Source organism: Monodon monoceros, unplaced genomic scaffold (assembly GCF_005190385.1).
Source record: "Monodon monoceros isolate NGI ecotype Baffin Bay Population unplaced genomic scaffold, NGI_Narwhal_1 Super_Scaffold_14, whole genome shotgun sequence".
NCBI lineage: Eukaryota > Metazoa > Chordata > Mammalia > Artiodactyla > Monodontidae > Monodon > Monodon monoceros.
In genome coordinates this window covers 65,164,730-65,179,963 of record NW_021703770.1, presented here as the reverse complement: position 1 = coordinate 65,179,963, position 15,234 = coordinate 65,164,730, and the positions used below count along the sequence as shown (strand labels likewise).

Genomic DNA, 15,234 nt, shown 5'->3' with positions numbered 1-15,234 from the left:
GTTAATTTCCTACTGTTTTGCTCTGTCATCCCCCTGCCCCCGCCCCAAGTCAGGCAATGTGACCAGTGCTGATTGAGGCCAAAGTGCAGAATTTTGTTTCAGGAATAGATAACACACTTTTATTTAGCTTAGTTTACTTATTTAGCTTTGTTCATTTTGAGGTGTAACATGGGTGCCTTTCATCAAAGAATGGACCAGGTAAGAGAGCATTAGCTTTCTCCCAATATTGTAATCACAACTGATTTCTACCAGTAGATGGAAAGATCATTTTTTTATGTAACATATAATCATCACCTTTAATCAGTTAACTGAAAATCTGTATAAAAATAAATGTTCTCCTAACATTAAACAATTTGACCCTTTGGAGTTATTTTCTATCTTAGTTTCTGGGATCTTTTAGCTTGCTGCTTAAGAGTAATCTGAATATAAAAAAAAAAACTTTTTAGTTCCATCTTTCAATGATAAATACATATTTCTCACTGCTTTGATATATAAATGAACTTGGTACTATATTTGAATGTATTCAAGAGCAGAAAATGCCTTCATTCTTTGCATATTTTATCTGCTTTAAAAAGAAAGTGCAGGTTTTGAGATCTGAGTTTTGTTTTGCCATTAGGACCAGCTGGTGATGATTAGCTCTTTGTATTTACCGCACACATCAGCACCATCATAATAGCTGTCACTGATCGGCTTACTGTGCCCAGTGTTTTACATGTATTTTGTGTGTTCACTAGGACAACACGTTTTTTTTTTTAACAGATGAGGAACCTGAGGTTCAGAGTGTTTAACTGACTTGTGCAAAGTTACCTGACTAATAAGTGGCAGAGCTGTAATATGAACCCAATTTTGATTCCAAAATCTTCTTTTTAGTGTACTTTGCTACCTCTTATAATGGAAGGGGAAGAAGACAGTATTTATTAAAGTCGTGTTATATTTAAATACCTTAACTCAGTTTTTTTTTTTAATTTATTTATTTTACTTATTTTTGGCTGCGTTTGGTCTTCATTGCTGTGCATGGGCCTTCTCTCGTTGCAGTGAGGGGGGGCTACTCTTCGTTGTAGTGCACGGGCCTCTCATTGCAGTGGCCTCTCGTTGCGGAGCACGGGCTCTAGGCGCGTGGACCTCAGTAGTTGTGGCACGTGGGCTCAGCAGTTGTGGCTTGCAGGCTCCAGAGCTCAGGCTCAGTAGTTGTGGCACACGGGCTTAGTTGCTCTGAGGCATGTGGGATCCTCCTGGACCAGGGCTCAAACCCACGTCTCCTGCATTGGCAGGCGGACTCCTAACCACTGCGCCACCAGGGAAGCCCCTCCCTTAACTCATTTAAGACTCATAGGCTTATGAGGTAGATACTGTTCCCGTTTTATAGATGCGGAAAGGGAAACATAGAGGGATCAATAATTTGCCAGCTTTATACAGACAATAAATGGTAGAGCCTACTTTTAAAACCAGGCCTATATGCTTCCGTGGTCTCTGTGTTTTCTCTTCACTGCGTTCCATTTGGCCTCAACATTTGTTTGAATTTAAAACTATATACAGTTGACCCTTGAATAGTGTGGGTTTCAACTGCTTGCATCCACTTAGATGCAGATTTTTTTCCGTAGTAAGTACTGTAGTGCATGATACATGGTTAGTTGAATCTGCAGATGTGAAACCCTGGATACAGGAGGGCCAACTGTAAAGTTATATGTGGATTTTGTTGGAAAAGTGGGGGCAGTGTTTGGTGTCCCTAACCTGAGCATTGTTCAGGGGTCAGCTGTATTCACATTTGTCCAAACTTTCTCCTCATTCTATTATTACTATATTTATGCCCTTAAGTAAAAATGGTTTTAAACTAGAGAAAGCAAGCTATGAAACTAATGTGATTCTGGTTCATCTCAGTATTTTATGTTGAAAAGTTACAGCAAATATCTAATTTGTATTAGGAATATATTTCCAGTAATACTTAAGAATTGCAACCTTGTTTTCCTCTTCTGTTTTGGAGGAAGAATGTGAATGTGGCTAGGAGTTTAGATAAGGAAGAAGAGAGCTGAGGGAAGGGTTGTCTTCAGTTGGGGATTTCAAAATTGTTATAGAATTTCATCTTCCTATCTCCACCCCCTTCTCCCCAACACATACTTTTTATTTTCCTCTGGTTCCCTTGGAATTAAGAATTTATACTTTGTTGGGTCCTAGACTCCCTAAAAATTTGATTAATGGTATGGACCTTCTTCCCAGAAAAATGTTGTATATGTACATAATTTTGTGTATAATTTCAGGGATATGCGAAATTATATATCAGAATAAGAACCTTGGGTTAATATTACATAGTTTTTTTGAGAAAAATACATTTGATTAGAATTAAGTTTATATTTTTTCTTGCTAAATGGTGACTCTCAGATAGAAATATAGATTTAACTAGTCTCTGAGAAATGAATCACCACCGTATAAAGCTTGAGTGCAGTCATCATGGTGAGACAGATGACATTTTCAGATTCCAGCCTCACACTTCAGCACTTCGACAATAGCTTTTCACATTGTTAACAAAGAACAAATTGCTCTCCTGGTGTCATCCTCCTCCTTGCTGTCATCACTTACAAACTCTGTTGCCAGATGCTATGGACTGTCATTACTAGACTCAGACATGCAAACATGCACGCCCCACACAGATTCATTATTACATTATTTATCAGTACTTATAAATAAAGCAAAGCAGTTTTTTTGTTTAATAATAATAAATAGGGCTTCCCTGGTGGCGCAGTGGTTGAGAATCCACCTGCCAATGCAGGGGACACGGGTTCGAGCCCTGGTCCGGGAGGATCCCACCTGCCGCAGAGCAACTAAGCCCGTGCGCCACAACTACTGAGCCTGCTCTCTAGAGCCCGTGAGCCACAACTACTGAAGCCCGCGCGCCTAGAGCCCGTGCTCTGCAACAAGAGAAGCCACTGCAGTGAGAAACCTGCACACCGCAACGAAGACACAACACAGCCAAAAATAAATTAATTAAAAAAATTACTGTTACTTAATTTTTTTTTAATGGAATTGAATGCTTGTTTTTTTTTTATAAATGTATTTTACTTATTTTTGGCTACGTTGGGTCTTTGTTGCTGCGCGCGGGTTTTCTCTAGTTGCGCTGAGCGGGGGCTACTCTTCGTTGCGGTGCGCGGGCTTCTCATTGCGGTGGCTTCTCTTGTTGCGGAGCACGAGCTCTAGGTGTGTGGGCTTCAGTAGTTGTGGCACGCGGGCTCAGTAGTTGTGGCTCACGGGCTCTAGAGCGCAGGCTCAGTAGTTGTGGCGCACGGGCTTAGCTGCTCCGTGGCATGTGGGATCTTCCCGCACCAGGGCTCGAACCCATGACTCCTGCATTGGCAGGAGGATTCTTAACCACTGCATCACCAGAGAAGCCCAATTCTTATTTCTTAATGAAATCGAATTGTCTAGTAATGACAGTTTTCTCCCTGCCCTCTCTTTTAGATCTGAAAAGATATTACTGACAGTTCATCTTTAGAGGAAGCCTTTCCTTCTCCAAACAAGTGTACTGACAAGACACAGTTCAGCCACCAGTTAGGGTAGGAGATGCACTTGGGCCGTACAGCCTCCCAATGCACAGATGGTGACTTTCCATACCATCTGTTCATTATTTCTTCACAGCCATTTACAATTTCTCCCCCTCCATGAGGGCTGAATAGAAAAAATAAAGTTAAGACCTAGTTTTAGACTTCTTGGAAGTTAGCTGCTCCTTTCCCTTACTTTTTCTTCAATCCACTGAAGGTTATGGCTCCTCTTCTTTCTAAATATCCCAGTCATTAGCTTATAAAGACTCTTGCTTCATAATTTTTGGTGCTAAATGTTATGCAGTTCACAAGTAACAGAACAACATTATGTTAGTCCACTGTGTATACTTGAAAAAATAATCACATAAGGCAATCTGTTCTTTTACTTTACTTAACTTTGCATCAAAAGCCTAAATAGTCTACTAATTCCTTATAAGTAAAAGCTGAAGCTTTGGCCACCTTCCCTTGTTGAAGGCACCTGGTATTCTTTCCTTCTGATATAAAGCAGATGGGAAGATAATAGTTGAAACTTAGCCCTGAAGCATGCATAGCAAGGAAGGCTAAAAGCTGGCAGAAATCTTAGTTTCTGACCTTGGCAAGTCCTTTTTGAACTTTTCTTCGTGAGCTTTTTTGTCCTCTTCATCTGCAGTTAAGATCTTTGCTTACTGGAGGGATGGAAGATTCACATTAGACTATGTAATTGTCACATTGTGATGTATAAATAGCATTCTCCTACATCATAGGAGAGTTTTGACTTATGGCTAAGTAGAAGACATGAGAAATGATTGAGTGGTGTAGTTACTATTGCCCTATGGCTATTTTTTTAAAAGATCGATGCCTATTAACATGTATAAGGTAAAGAGTTTGCTTAAATACTGTCTGTTTTATTTTATTTTATTTTTTTACATCTTTATTGGAGCATAATTGCTTTACAACGGTGTGTTAGTTTCTGCTTTATAACAAAGTGAATCAGCTGTACATATATCCCTATTTCTCTTCCCTCTTGCTTTTCTTGGCCTCCTATGTTGGGTTTGTAAGGCTGTGATTCCCTTTTTCCTCTGGTCGGATGATTTTCCTCCTCTTGGTCCTCATGTGTTATTAACACTATTCATGTGATAATCCTCTGTATGATCATTGGTTTGAATGATTGCTTTCCTGAACTCCACGTAATTCTAAGCTTCACAGTAACTTTACCTCTTATATTCTTTAATATTCTTATTTCAGTATTGATGTCTTCTTATCTTTCCACTGACCAGTTTTCCAACCTGTCCATCCTTTTCATTTATATTTCCAAAGCAGGAGTTATAGTTTTTGTTGGTTATAGTAGCCAGTGTAGGTTATAGTACTTTCTGGAGCTCTCCCAGGTAAACAGTCACTGAAACTTTGAACAATTTTTTAAATCCATTGAAAAAAAGTTGAAGTATAGTTAATTTACAATGTTGTGTGAGCTTCAGATGTACAGCAAAGTGGTTCAGTTATACATTTATTTGTATATATCTGTTCTTTTTCAGATTCTTTTCTATTATAGGTTATTAAAAGACCTTGAATATAGTTCCCTGTGCTGTACAGTAGGTCCTTGTTATTTATCTGAAACTTTGACCATATTGATGATGAGAATTGTATGAGCAGAGGCAGATGCCAGAGGTATTATATATACCCCATGATCCTCACTTTGATTCATACTGTTAACCTTAAATTGGATTTGATTGCTAAAATCTAAGAAGTCAGATTGCTTCTATGCTCGTTTTACAAGTTGTGCATGCTTTTAGAATGGTCTGAAGGTCTAATTAGGGTTATGTGTTGGAGCCATGGCTGTTTACAGTAACATTGCTTGGTCATACTGTAATTCCATTCTTTAAATTAGAATGGGCATTGAGTGACTTTAAAAAGGGGTCAGTGTCCATTGCTCAGAATACATGCCAGCTGATTTGGTACTATTTATTTAATAGTTTTAGGATGCAATTGAATATCTCAGTTGAATGAATTAGTAAATAGTCATATCATTCTCATTCTTTTTTTTCCAAATTGCTTTTAATAGTATACCACCTCTCTTTACCTCTTCTGTCCAGGCTTTCAGGTATAGCACTCAAAACAGATGGATAGTTTTTCTCTTTAAGGAAAGAGCATATACTTGGGGAGAAGTTTCCAGGTACAATTCGTAATGCTTTAACATTCTGCCTGTGCATTTTTTGTTTGCTTTTTGCTTTGAGGTTTGTATTTGTTTTTGCTTTAAGCATAGCATAATGTCCTCTGTGTATTATGATTTCATCTGAAAAATTCTGCTCACTAGGGTTATCACTAGCCTATTTAGTACTTTTGTATAAATTAGGAAAAGACACCTTTCCCCTGAGACAAGGCCTCACAAGTACAACTGGATTTTGGCCCCCACTCACCCTTGGCCAGGCCTTCTTGTGTAGCAAACAAAATGCAGCATCCTGAATCGTACAAATTCAGATTCTGAACTTTGTACTGATTTGCATTTGTTCTGAAAGTCTATTGTAAGTAGCTTGTAGTTTTGAAAAACTTATAGATAAAATTCTAAAAATATAGCAGAGGAGATAAAATAGTTTCCTCTGCAGAGTAGGATGAAAACCTAATGAAAACAGATGAGTTTTTACTCCTAATATAATTTTATTTTACAATTACTAGTAGTTCTTTTTTTTTTTCTTCCTTTTGGCCATGCTGCACGGCTTGTGGGATCAGATCCCCAACCAGAGATTGAACCACCAGGGAACTTCCACTAGTTGTTCTTTTACATTTTTATATAATGCCTTACATTAAACTTTATTGCATTAGTAACAACCTGCTGTATATATTCTTTAATTTTTAATTAAGAAATATTAGCTCATTTCCCGTAACATAGAGCTTTGTGATCCCATAATTAATGTGTCAGCATGTCATGCAATTAACTGTCCAGTGCTTTGTATTAACAGTTCTGTAAGTCTTGTAATTAAACTTTTGGTTTTTCCTACTTAGGTACTTTGGTCTGGGAAGCCATATGGTTCATCTCGAAGTATCGTAAGGAAAATTGGTACTAATTTATCTCTGATCCAGTGTCCAAGAGTTCAGTTTCAGGTACTGTACTTTATATATTTCAAATTTTATATTAATATGTGCATTGGTGATGTAAATAGGCCATACAGCTTTAAAAGTACTTTTTGAACCTCTCCCCACTATTGATGCTGCTATCAATAAAATAAAAGAGGATAAAAACCACGGTAAAGTCTTTCTAATTTTAGTTCCTCTGTGAAGTGATTATTCAAGCTCTGTAAGACATTTATCCTTAAGAATACATACAGACTTAGAAGCATATAATAAGCCAAGCAGTTGTTAATTCCCAGGTGACCTTGAGCATTGTCTTCTAGCACCAAATCAGAAGTAGCTCAACTCTGCTTGGAGATAAGTTCCTATTTTCTTGATTTGGGTTTTTGTTCCTTACGGTTGTTTTAGTGTGAGACATGTTTCACATAGCTTTATTCTTGTTTTTCAGTAATTCTCTACAGTAGTAATAAAATCTTTTAGTTCACCGTTTAAGTGTATAAAGTTCAGCAGATAATCTATACCAATTTTAAATAATAGATTAGCATGTGAAGTGTGGAAGATAAGTTTAACTCATAATTCAGAAGGTCAGAAGTGCCCCTGCGAGCTTATTAGATGTCTTACTTATAAGTCACTTCTCCTTGTAGAGAGTTAAAAATCTGTTTCTAAGTAAGTGGTAGAAATGAGCATTTGTTCAGGTTCACTAACAAGGTAGGTCATTGTTACGCCCACTTGCGGATTGACTGGCAAGACCTTTGTGCATCAATCTAGAGATTGACAGATTGGAACTTTGCAGAAGTAATTTTTAACAAATGATGCGCTTTTAAAAAAACTCACAGTAGAGAAACCTATGATAGTAATTCTCTCAAGCACGATTTCTGAGAATTCAGTTCACTGAGACACCAATTGCTGATTGCTTTATTTGCCAGTTTCCTTCAAATAACCATTGTGTTAACTAAGACTTAGTAACTTTTCTTCTGATTGCTCCATTTATTCCATTAAAATTTTATCTGTCTGCTTAACCTTGTTGCAGGAGAACTTGCTTCAGCATTTGTGTTCACATAGCTAGAGATGCATGAAAGGACGTAGAGATAATCCAGCATTTTCTGGTAGCAACCCAAATCTGCCTTGACAGTCAGTGGGCCGGGGTACTAGGGCCAAGTTCATTTTCTTGGCAGGATTCTCTTTCTCAATGTTATTAGTCACTTAGAAGCATCTGAGCAGAATATGAGTTTTAGGTTTAGTACAGGAGCTGCATTTGAAAAGAGAGATTAACATAAAGGAGAGGAGTAAGGTAAGAGGAATGTTGGTGACCTACTTGAGAATGTAGTAGAAAACAGAAGACATTTGTTTATAGTGAGATTTTTCACTTCCAGGCAGTTTTGCAGCATGCTGCGTCTTTTCAAATTCAGCATCAATCTTAAAGTGTTTTATCTGCTACTTATTTAGATATTTTAAATCTGCTATCATTCTTCTGTATCTTCTGTTTTTTTAATTTAATTTTTTTTTACTACATCAGAAATATAAAAAATGTAGAGTCTTCAAAAAATATAAGGGATGCCGTTTAAGAGTAATAAAATTGACAGTTCATTTTTGCTATTTTTTTGGCTCATTTGGAGGTTTGATTGATATGGAATGTATTTGGACTGTCCAGGAGTCCAACATGAGTAAATACTGCTATAGAGAGTCTGGAACTGGGGAACCACCGTGGGACCCAGGGAGGGAGAGAAAAGTTGAAATAGATTAAACTTGAGAATGAGGTGTCCATGGGTCAATTCAGAAGCAGGAGTTAGTAGTCAAAGCCAGTCCTTTGTTATCCTGGGTGATTTCACTGTCTTTTGGAACTTAGTCTCATATTTTCTTTTCTTCCTCTGCTCCTGTAGACTTTCACTTCTATTCCTTTTCTTGTACCCAGCACTCAATAGGCATCACCTCAAGTTGGTCGCCCTCACAACAGTTTCACCTCCAAAATCTTAAGCCTCAGTGTGTTCCTTCTAAATCACACCATCTTTTCATTGTTGTCAGCTGACCCATATATCTGCAGACAAGTAAGACTCACATAAATGATGGGCAAGACAGGCATGTTACTTTTTTTTTGAGGGTTAGACAAGATAATCCATGCAAAGCCCTGAATATTGTAACTGGTACATAATTAGTGCACAATAAAAGTATGCTAGTGGTGGGATTTTATTGTTATTGCCACCTTGCAGCAGAATAGCAGATTAACTTACTTGGTTGTCTAAGTGAACTCCCTGGTTTTACAGATTGGATTTTTTTTTTCTTTTGGCCGTGCCGCTTGGCATGCGAGCTCTTAATTCCCCGACCAGGGATCAAACCCGTGCCCCCTGCATTGGAAGCCTGGAGTCCTAACCACTGGACTGCCAGGGAATTCCCAAAACTTTTGCCTTTTTTTTTTTTTTTAAACAAATTGGATTCCTGTGTATTTATAGGTTCACAAATCAGAACACAGATCAGCACATTTATTTACACCTTCATCCAGTTAATGGGCCCAATGAATATTGGGCTGGGAATAAAATGAGGTAATGAATGTTAAAAAAAAAAACAACATATAAAAGCACTCAATGTTTATTTGCTCTGTTTATTGGAATGGAGTTCAGAGGTTTTGATTTGCAGTGGTTCTCAATACTGGCTACATAATTAAATCACCAGGAGCTTTAAAAAATAAAATATCCATGCTCAGGCCCCATCCTCCAAGGCCCCAGCCTCCTCGCAAAAACACTTACGGAATGTATAAAGAATATAAGGTGTCATCCAAGGCTTACTAAATCCGAATTTCATATATTCGATTTTTTTGTTCATTTGTTTTTTAAAACCTCTTCAGAAGCTTCTTATGTAGCCAAGTTTGAGGACTTCATTTACAGATTGTGTTTTAGTATTTTGCTAAAGAAAGTTTACAGTAGTAACATAATTATCTATTGGCAAATTATGAAAGTAATCACTAAAACACCTTTGGGGTCATTTTTATAAATTTCAAATTTTATGAGTTAAAGAAAAACATGGAACTTAAGTGTGGTTTATTGGGGTAATAAATACTACACTTAGAAAAATCTAAGGCAAAAAAAAAGTGCTCTTGCATACCATGAGATAAGGGGAGGGTGGGCCCTGTGCTACAGTAGTTTGAATCCCTGCTCAGTAACTGGCAGAACTCTGGGAAATTTAACCTGGATTACCTTTTTTTCCTGTGGAAACCCTGCCCCAGGCTATTTTCTTAGATTGCTAGGAGTGATTGTTGGAATTGGTGGTGGAGGGAATGTTCTGTAACCAAACAAGTAATGAATAAGATTCTCACTGAAGTCCACGCACTGTGACTAAAAGGCGGAAGTAAAACAGCCGCTTGCCACCTGGCCGCCCATCTTTATTCAGCAAATCAACTTGAAATCCATGCATTATGTTAGGTGCTGTTGGTCAGTGGTGAACCAAACAGACACGATCTCCACCTTTACTGGGATATGGTTCAGTGGGAGAGATATTAAGCAAGAAAATATGCTAATAAGCATAAAACTATAATTTGTACTAAGTGCAGTGAAGGAAAAATTGGTATAGCATGGGGAGACTAACAGTGGTGGTCTGGGAAGGCATCCCTGGAGGAATGACAAATAAGGATTAAAAAGAGCCAGCCCCTTAATGAGTTAGGGAGAGGGATGGATGTGGGGCAGTGTTGGCAGAGAGAACAATAAGTGCAGAGGTCCTGAGGCAAGACAGAAGTTACTGTTGAGCTAAGACAAGGCCCCTCAGTCAGGAGCTAGTGAGGTGGGAGACGTAGTGTGGTATCATGGTCTTTGATGTCTGAGCCATCTGTGGATAAGTACCTGGATTCATACTAAAATTCATTGTTAAACTTCATATTTTTCCCAGTTACTGTCTGATAATCTGGACTATGCTAGCATGTGATGTCATACATGTGATATCATACCATTTCTGGATATTTTTAGCTGTAAAATGGCCCTTACGGGTAACTGAATCCAGATATATATGCATTATGTTTTATAAATTTGGTAACATGGCATAGTAATTTGAAGCCCAACTCAGTAAATATCTGTTTGTGATGTTTTATTCATTCTCAGTAATAGACTTCTTACAGACTTGTTTTTCCATGGAGATACTGTTACTTTCCTTCCTAGGTTATTTTGAGAGACATACACACACATTTCCTTCCCTCTTGTCTCTCTGGTCCTTTTTCTTCTCCCTATTCTCCCCTCACCTTCTTTCCCTCCCCCATTCTAGGTGTGTCATGAATAGGAAGGGTTAATAGATGCTCAGTTTTTTTTAAAGTGACCACATTACTCAGCAATATTAGTGCCTGTCTCAGCTAGAATATTTAGTTTGGTGTTCTTTACTCAGGTATGCCTCTTGGCCTGTTGGTGTCACTGTATGTCACTATATTGAAATGCAGAAATTCTGCTTTTACTTTTTCTTACTATGACAGGAATTGGTAGAAAATGAGGAATAATTAAATCTGTAATTAAAAATCCAGAACTTATTTTACTGTGTTGCTTTTAAGAATACATGTTTTGCATTTGGCTGTAAACAAAAGGTGGTAAAATAGACTGAGTATATTTACTGTTACACCGTTTTTGGCAAGAAACTGAGAGAATCCTAGTTCCCGGTGCCAGTGTGTTTATTTTATGAAAAGTCACATGAGGACAAAGCGAGCTCTTCTAATATTTTATTCTAAGTATTTCAACTTTTGTACAAGCTTTATATTTTTCTTTTATGCGTTTTATTAAATAAATCAATTTCTTCAGTGTAGTTTTACATTATCAGAATATTTAAAATTACCTAAATTTACTTCAGTAAAATTCTAGAAATATAATTGAATCTTGGATAATTTAAATTGTTTCAAATGTTGATTTGAATTTCTTAAGATCAGTAAAAATACAATGCTCTTACTGAATTTTGCTCTGAATGAAATGCTTTTCTTTCTGAAAGGAATTAGGATACTGATAAATCAATAAGCACTAATTTTATTTTTATACTGCCCTTGATTTTGAAAAAAAAATTTTCTGTTGTTTTTTTTTTTTTCCCCCCTACTAACAATAGCTGTGGTAGGACAGGACCTTGCTGGAACCTTCAGTAAGTTGACCTTTTCTTTTTCAAACTTCCCATCCATCATCCATGCATGTCAGTAGTGGTGTCTAAATCATACCTCCAAGAATTCCATGCCCTCAGTCCCCTTGCCTACACTGACCTCACCTAAACTAGTACTTTACTAGGTGAACTGTACTTCCTGTTTCATTCTTATGCTACTGAGTGCCCATTTCAGCAACAACTGAAGTGGCCTTTTAAAAAATTAGATTTTTTTCAGTTTTATTTTGTTTTTTGTATGAGTTTACCCAGGAACTTTGTTAGGCTTCTTTTTTGGTGGCATAAATCACTGTTACAATGTAAGTACGTGACTTAAATACTAAAACTACTTTGTTTTGTGGTGCAGGATGTCAATTAGAAATGATACAGGTATTATCAATTCTGGAATTGGTTCCTGACAGTATCATTAACATTTTCATCTCATTGAATACATGTTATAGACATGGTATTATTTCAGTAATTAAATATAATCAATGCTCAGTAAGATTACAGACTAAGTCCATGGAATAATTGGGTTTTTTTAAAGTTTGTGCAAAAAGCAACATTTCATGTTTAATATGCGAAGTGTTACAGATGTAAAATTGAGAAATATTGTATGATCTTTACATTATAAAATAAAATACTTTGAAAGGCTGTCACAGAATGGGTTTAACTTATATTTTTGTGTATTCTTAGAAAAGTATTTTGCTTCCTTTTATGAACAAAAATATCTGGGAAGAAAACAGCAATTTTTGTAGCTTTTATGGGAAGGTAAGAAGTCTTAAGGTCAAAACTAGATTTTTACTTATCTTAAATATACCTTCCTTCCTACCAACTAGTAAGTGTATTGGAACAAAATTTTATTTTATAAACAAAGATTTAGGTAACCAAATTGATCTTCATGAACTAGCACCTTAAGGAAGGGACCATTCAGGTTTTACCTTTATGATTTGTCACTTGTACAAAATAGCCCATTAAATACTGTATTTTCTAGGAGCTTCCACAGAGCTTGGGGGACCTTCCTTTTCCCGAATCTCCGTGTAACCCACTTAGAATCTCCATTTTATAATGTTATGGGAGTATTAATATACCATTCTGTTCTTAGTAATGGATAGCAACAGAATATTGCCAGATTCGCAGGCTCTTGAGACCAGATGTGATGCCCAGTTCATTTATTTAAGTTGTACAAGATACCAATTTACTGAAAACTATTTGTTTATTGACTTATTTAAATAAATTTCTGAAACATATAAGGGAGAAGTAGAAAAATCTTCTTTATGGTTTTTCTTTGATCATATCCCTTGACAATGTACTTGCTGAAGCTTATACTTTTTTTCTCTTCTGACCACAGTTACTCCACTGTGTGCCTTAAAACACTGGGTTTTTATTTTTGTTGTTTTTTTTTTTGCGGTACGTGGGCCTCTCACTGTTGTGGCCTCTCCCATTGCGGAGCACAGGCTCCGGACGCGCAGGCTTAGCGGCCATGGCTCACGGGCCATGGCTCTCCGCAGCATGTGGGATCTTCCCAGACCCCTGCATCAGCAGGCAGACTCTCAACCACTGCGCCACCAGGGGAGCCCAAAACACTGGTATTTTGAAAGCTTTTTCATCTTAATTCCATTATTAGTTTTTTTGTTTTTGTTTTTGCCCAGGATTAAGTCCTTAAATCTCTACTCTTCTAATATACTTGTTTTCTTTCTTTCCTATACCCCCGTCCTTCCCCAAAGCCAGAATTTAAGGCATTTTAAATACTTGATATTCTTAGTATCTTGTTGTTAAAATGTCAGTTTTCTAATACTACTCTATGAAGTTGATAATGTTGGGCAATTATGATATCTGAATGCGTGCACATACCAGTAGCCAATATGTTTAGTTAAAATTTTATTCTTAATATTAAAGATATATTATTTAAAAACTAAAGATATATTATTTAAAAATTTTAACCGTATTAGTATTATGTGTTTGTATGGTATATTTTACAGTTGAGGAACAAGTATTATTTAAGTGTAGCTTCCAAAAGCTTCATCTGGCAATGATAATAGTAAGAAGGTTCAAACAAAGCATGGGTTACTGTAGAAGCTTTCTGATAAATACATGTAAATCTCTTTGGCCTCTTAAACGTTTTTCTTCAATTAAAAAGTCTGCATTTTATTTTTTATTTAAACCTTACTTCAACTTGTAGGAAGTATTACATTAATCTGATAACTGTTATTCATTGGCCATCTGGCTCTGAGGCATTATTCTTAGAACAAAACAAATTTAATTCAATTAAGTTATTTTTCCATTTTTTGAAGGTCAATTTCAGAACTTGCACGCTTTTTCTTTGTTATATTTATTTCAGAATATTCTGTTCCTTCATCTAGGTGTTTAAGGTTAGCTAGAGAATTCTGTTCTGCTATTTGTATTTTTGGTTCTTTAATATAGTTAATACTTTAAAAATCAAGAGCTCTAATGATATTTGAAAATGTATTTTCATTATTGTAACAGTGTATCTATATAATATCCATTTAAAAATATTCCCAGATTTAGCACAAATTGGTCACTATACTTTTTACTAAATCTCTTCAGAAAAGAACTGATTTATAATGTTTAAATTCTAAAAATTTTCTTAATGTTTTAGGATGAATAGAGGTTTTTGTTTTTTTTTAATGAGTCTCATTTGACCTGTAAAATAAAAATTGAATGAGTTAAATTATAATTCAGAGATTGCATGCACTATTAAACAACAGTATAACATAACTAAAGGTCTCTTTCATGGAGACCTTCAATGGAAATGCTAGAAACTGTCCATGTGTTTGTAACGCTAGAGCTGATGATTTTCCTTAGGTAAGAAAATGCTTTATTCTACCATTTTGGTGCTAGATGAAGAACTTTCCCTATTTGTAACTTATAGCTTACCAGCCCTACAACAGAATGGAGCCCCAGACAGCCAGGAGAGGATGCAGTGGTGTCTTTTGCTGATGTTGGATGGGTATCCAAAGAAGAAGGAGAGTGTTCAACAAGACGAAGGTTAGTCTGGTTGGCTATCAGAGCTGAGCTGCAGTATTTAGTATTTTAAGATGATACATTTACAGTATTTCCTTTTATTAGCCTAATTTGATCTCTAGTGACCCAGTTCTTTTTTTTTTTTTTTTTTTTGAGCGGTCATCTTTTCTGTTCATTTTAAACACTCAGCTGGTATTTGTAAAGTTCTTAGAGACCTGTAACTGTGTCCTAGTCCTTAAGAATTACAGAACTCCTTGCCCTTCAGAAGTTTACATTCTAAAATGAGAAATCAGAAAGACCTATCATAAATACGTTTAGATAAGTAAGTAATTCTAATGGTCTTATTGAGGCAGAGGAATCACCGTGGATCAAATTAGGAAATTTGTATAGTCAAGATAGGTTTTTTTAATAGATCTTTATTGGAGTATAATTGCTTCACAATACTGTGTTATTAGTTTCTGTTGTACAGCAAAGTGAATCAGCCATATGCATACATACATCCCCATATCCCCTCCCTCTTGAGCCTCCCTATCCCACCCTCCCTATCCCACCCTCCCTATCCCACCCTCCCTATCCCACCCTCCCTATCCCACCC

The 15,234-nt window shown here is 36.6% G+C and overlaps 1 protein-coding gene across 6 annotated transcripts in view; it reads left to right on the top strand.

Moving 5' to 3' along the window:
- Positions 1–15,234, top strand: part of MTFR1 (mitochondrial fission regulator 1) — a 78,669-nt gene that overhangs the window by 27,312 nt on the left and 36,123 nt on the right. For 4 of the 6 annotated variants that reach the window (XM_029222501.1, XM_029222499.1, XM_029222502.1 and 1 more), the window contains 2 exons: positions 6,507–6,605; positions 14,548–14,663. In XM_029222501.1, coding sequence (XP_029078334.1) covers positions 6,507–6,605; positions 14,548–14,663 — 215 coding nt within the window. Of the gene's footprint in view, positions 1–161; positions 199–6,506; positions 6,606–14,547; positions 14,664–15,234 lie in introns of all 6 variants that reach the window. The other 2 variants (XM_029222503.1, XM_029222504.1) reach the window with 1 other exon arrangement.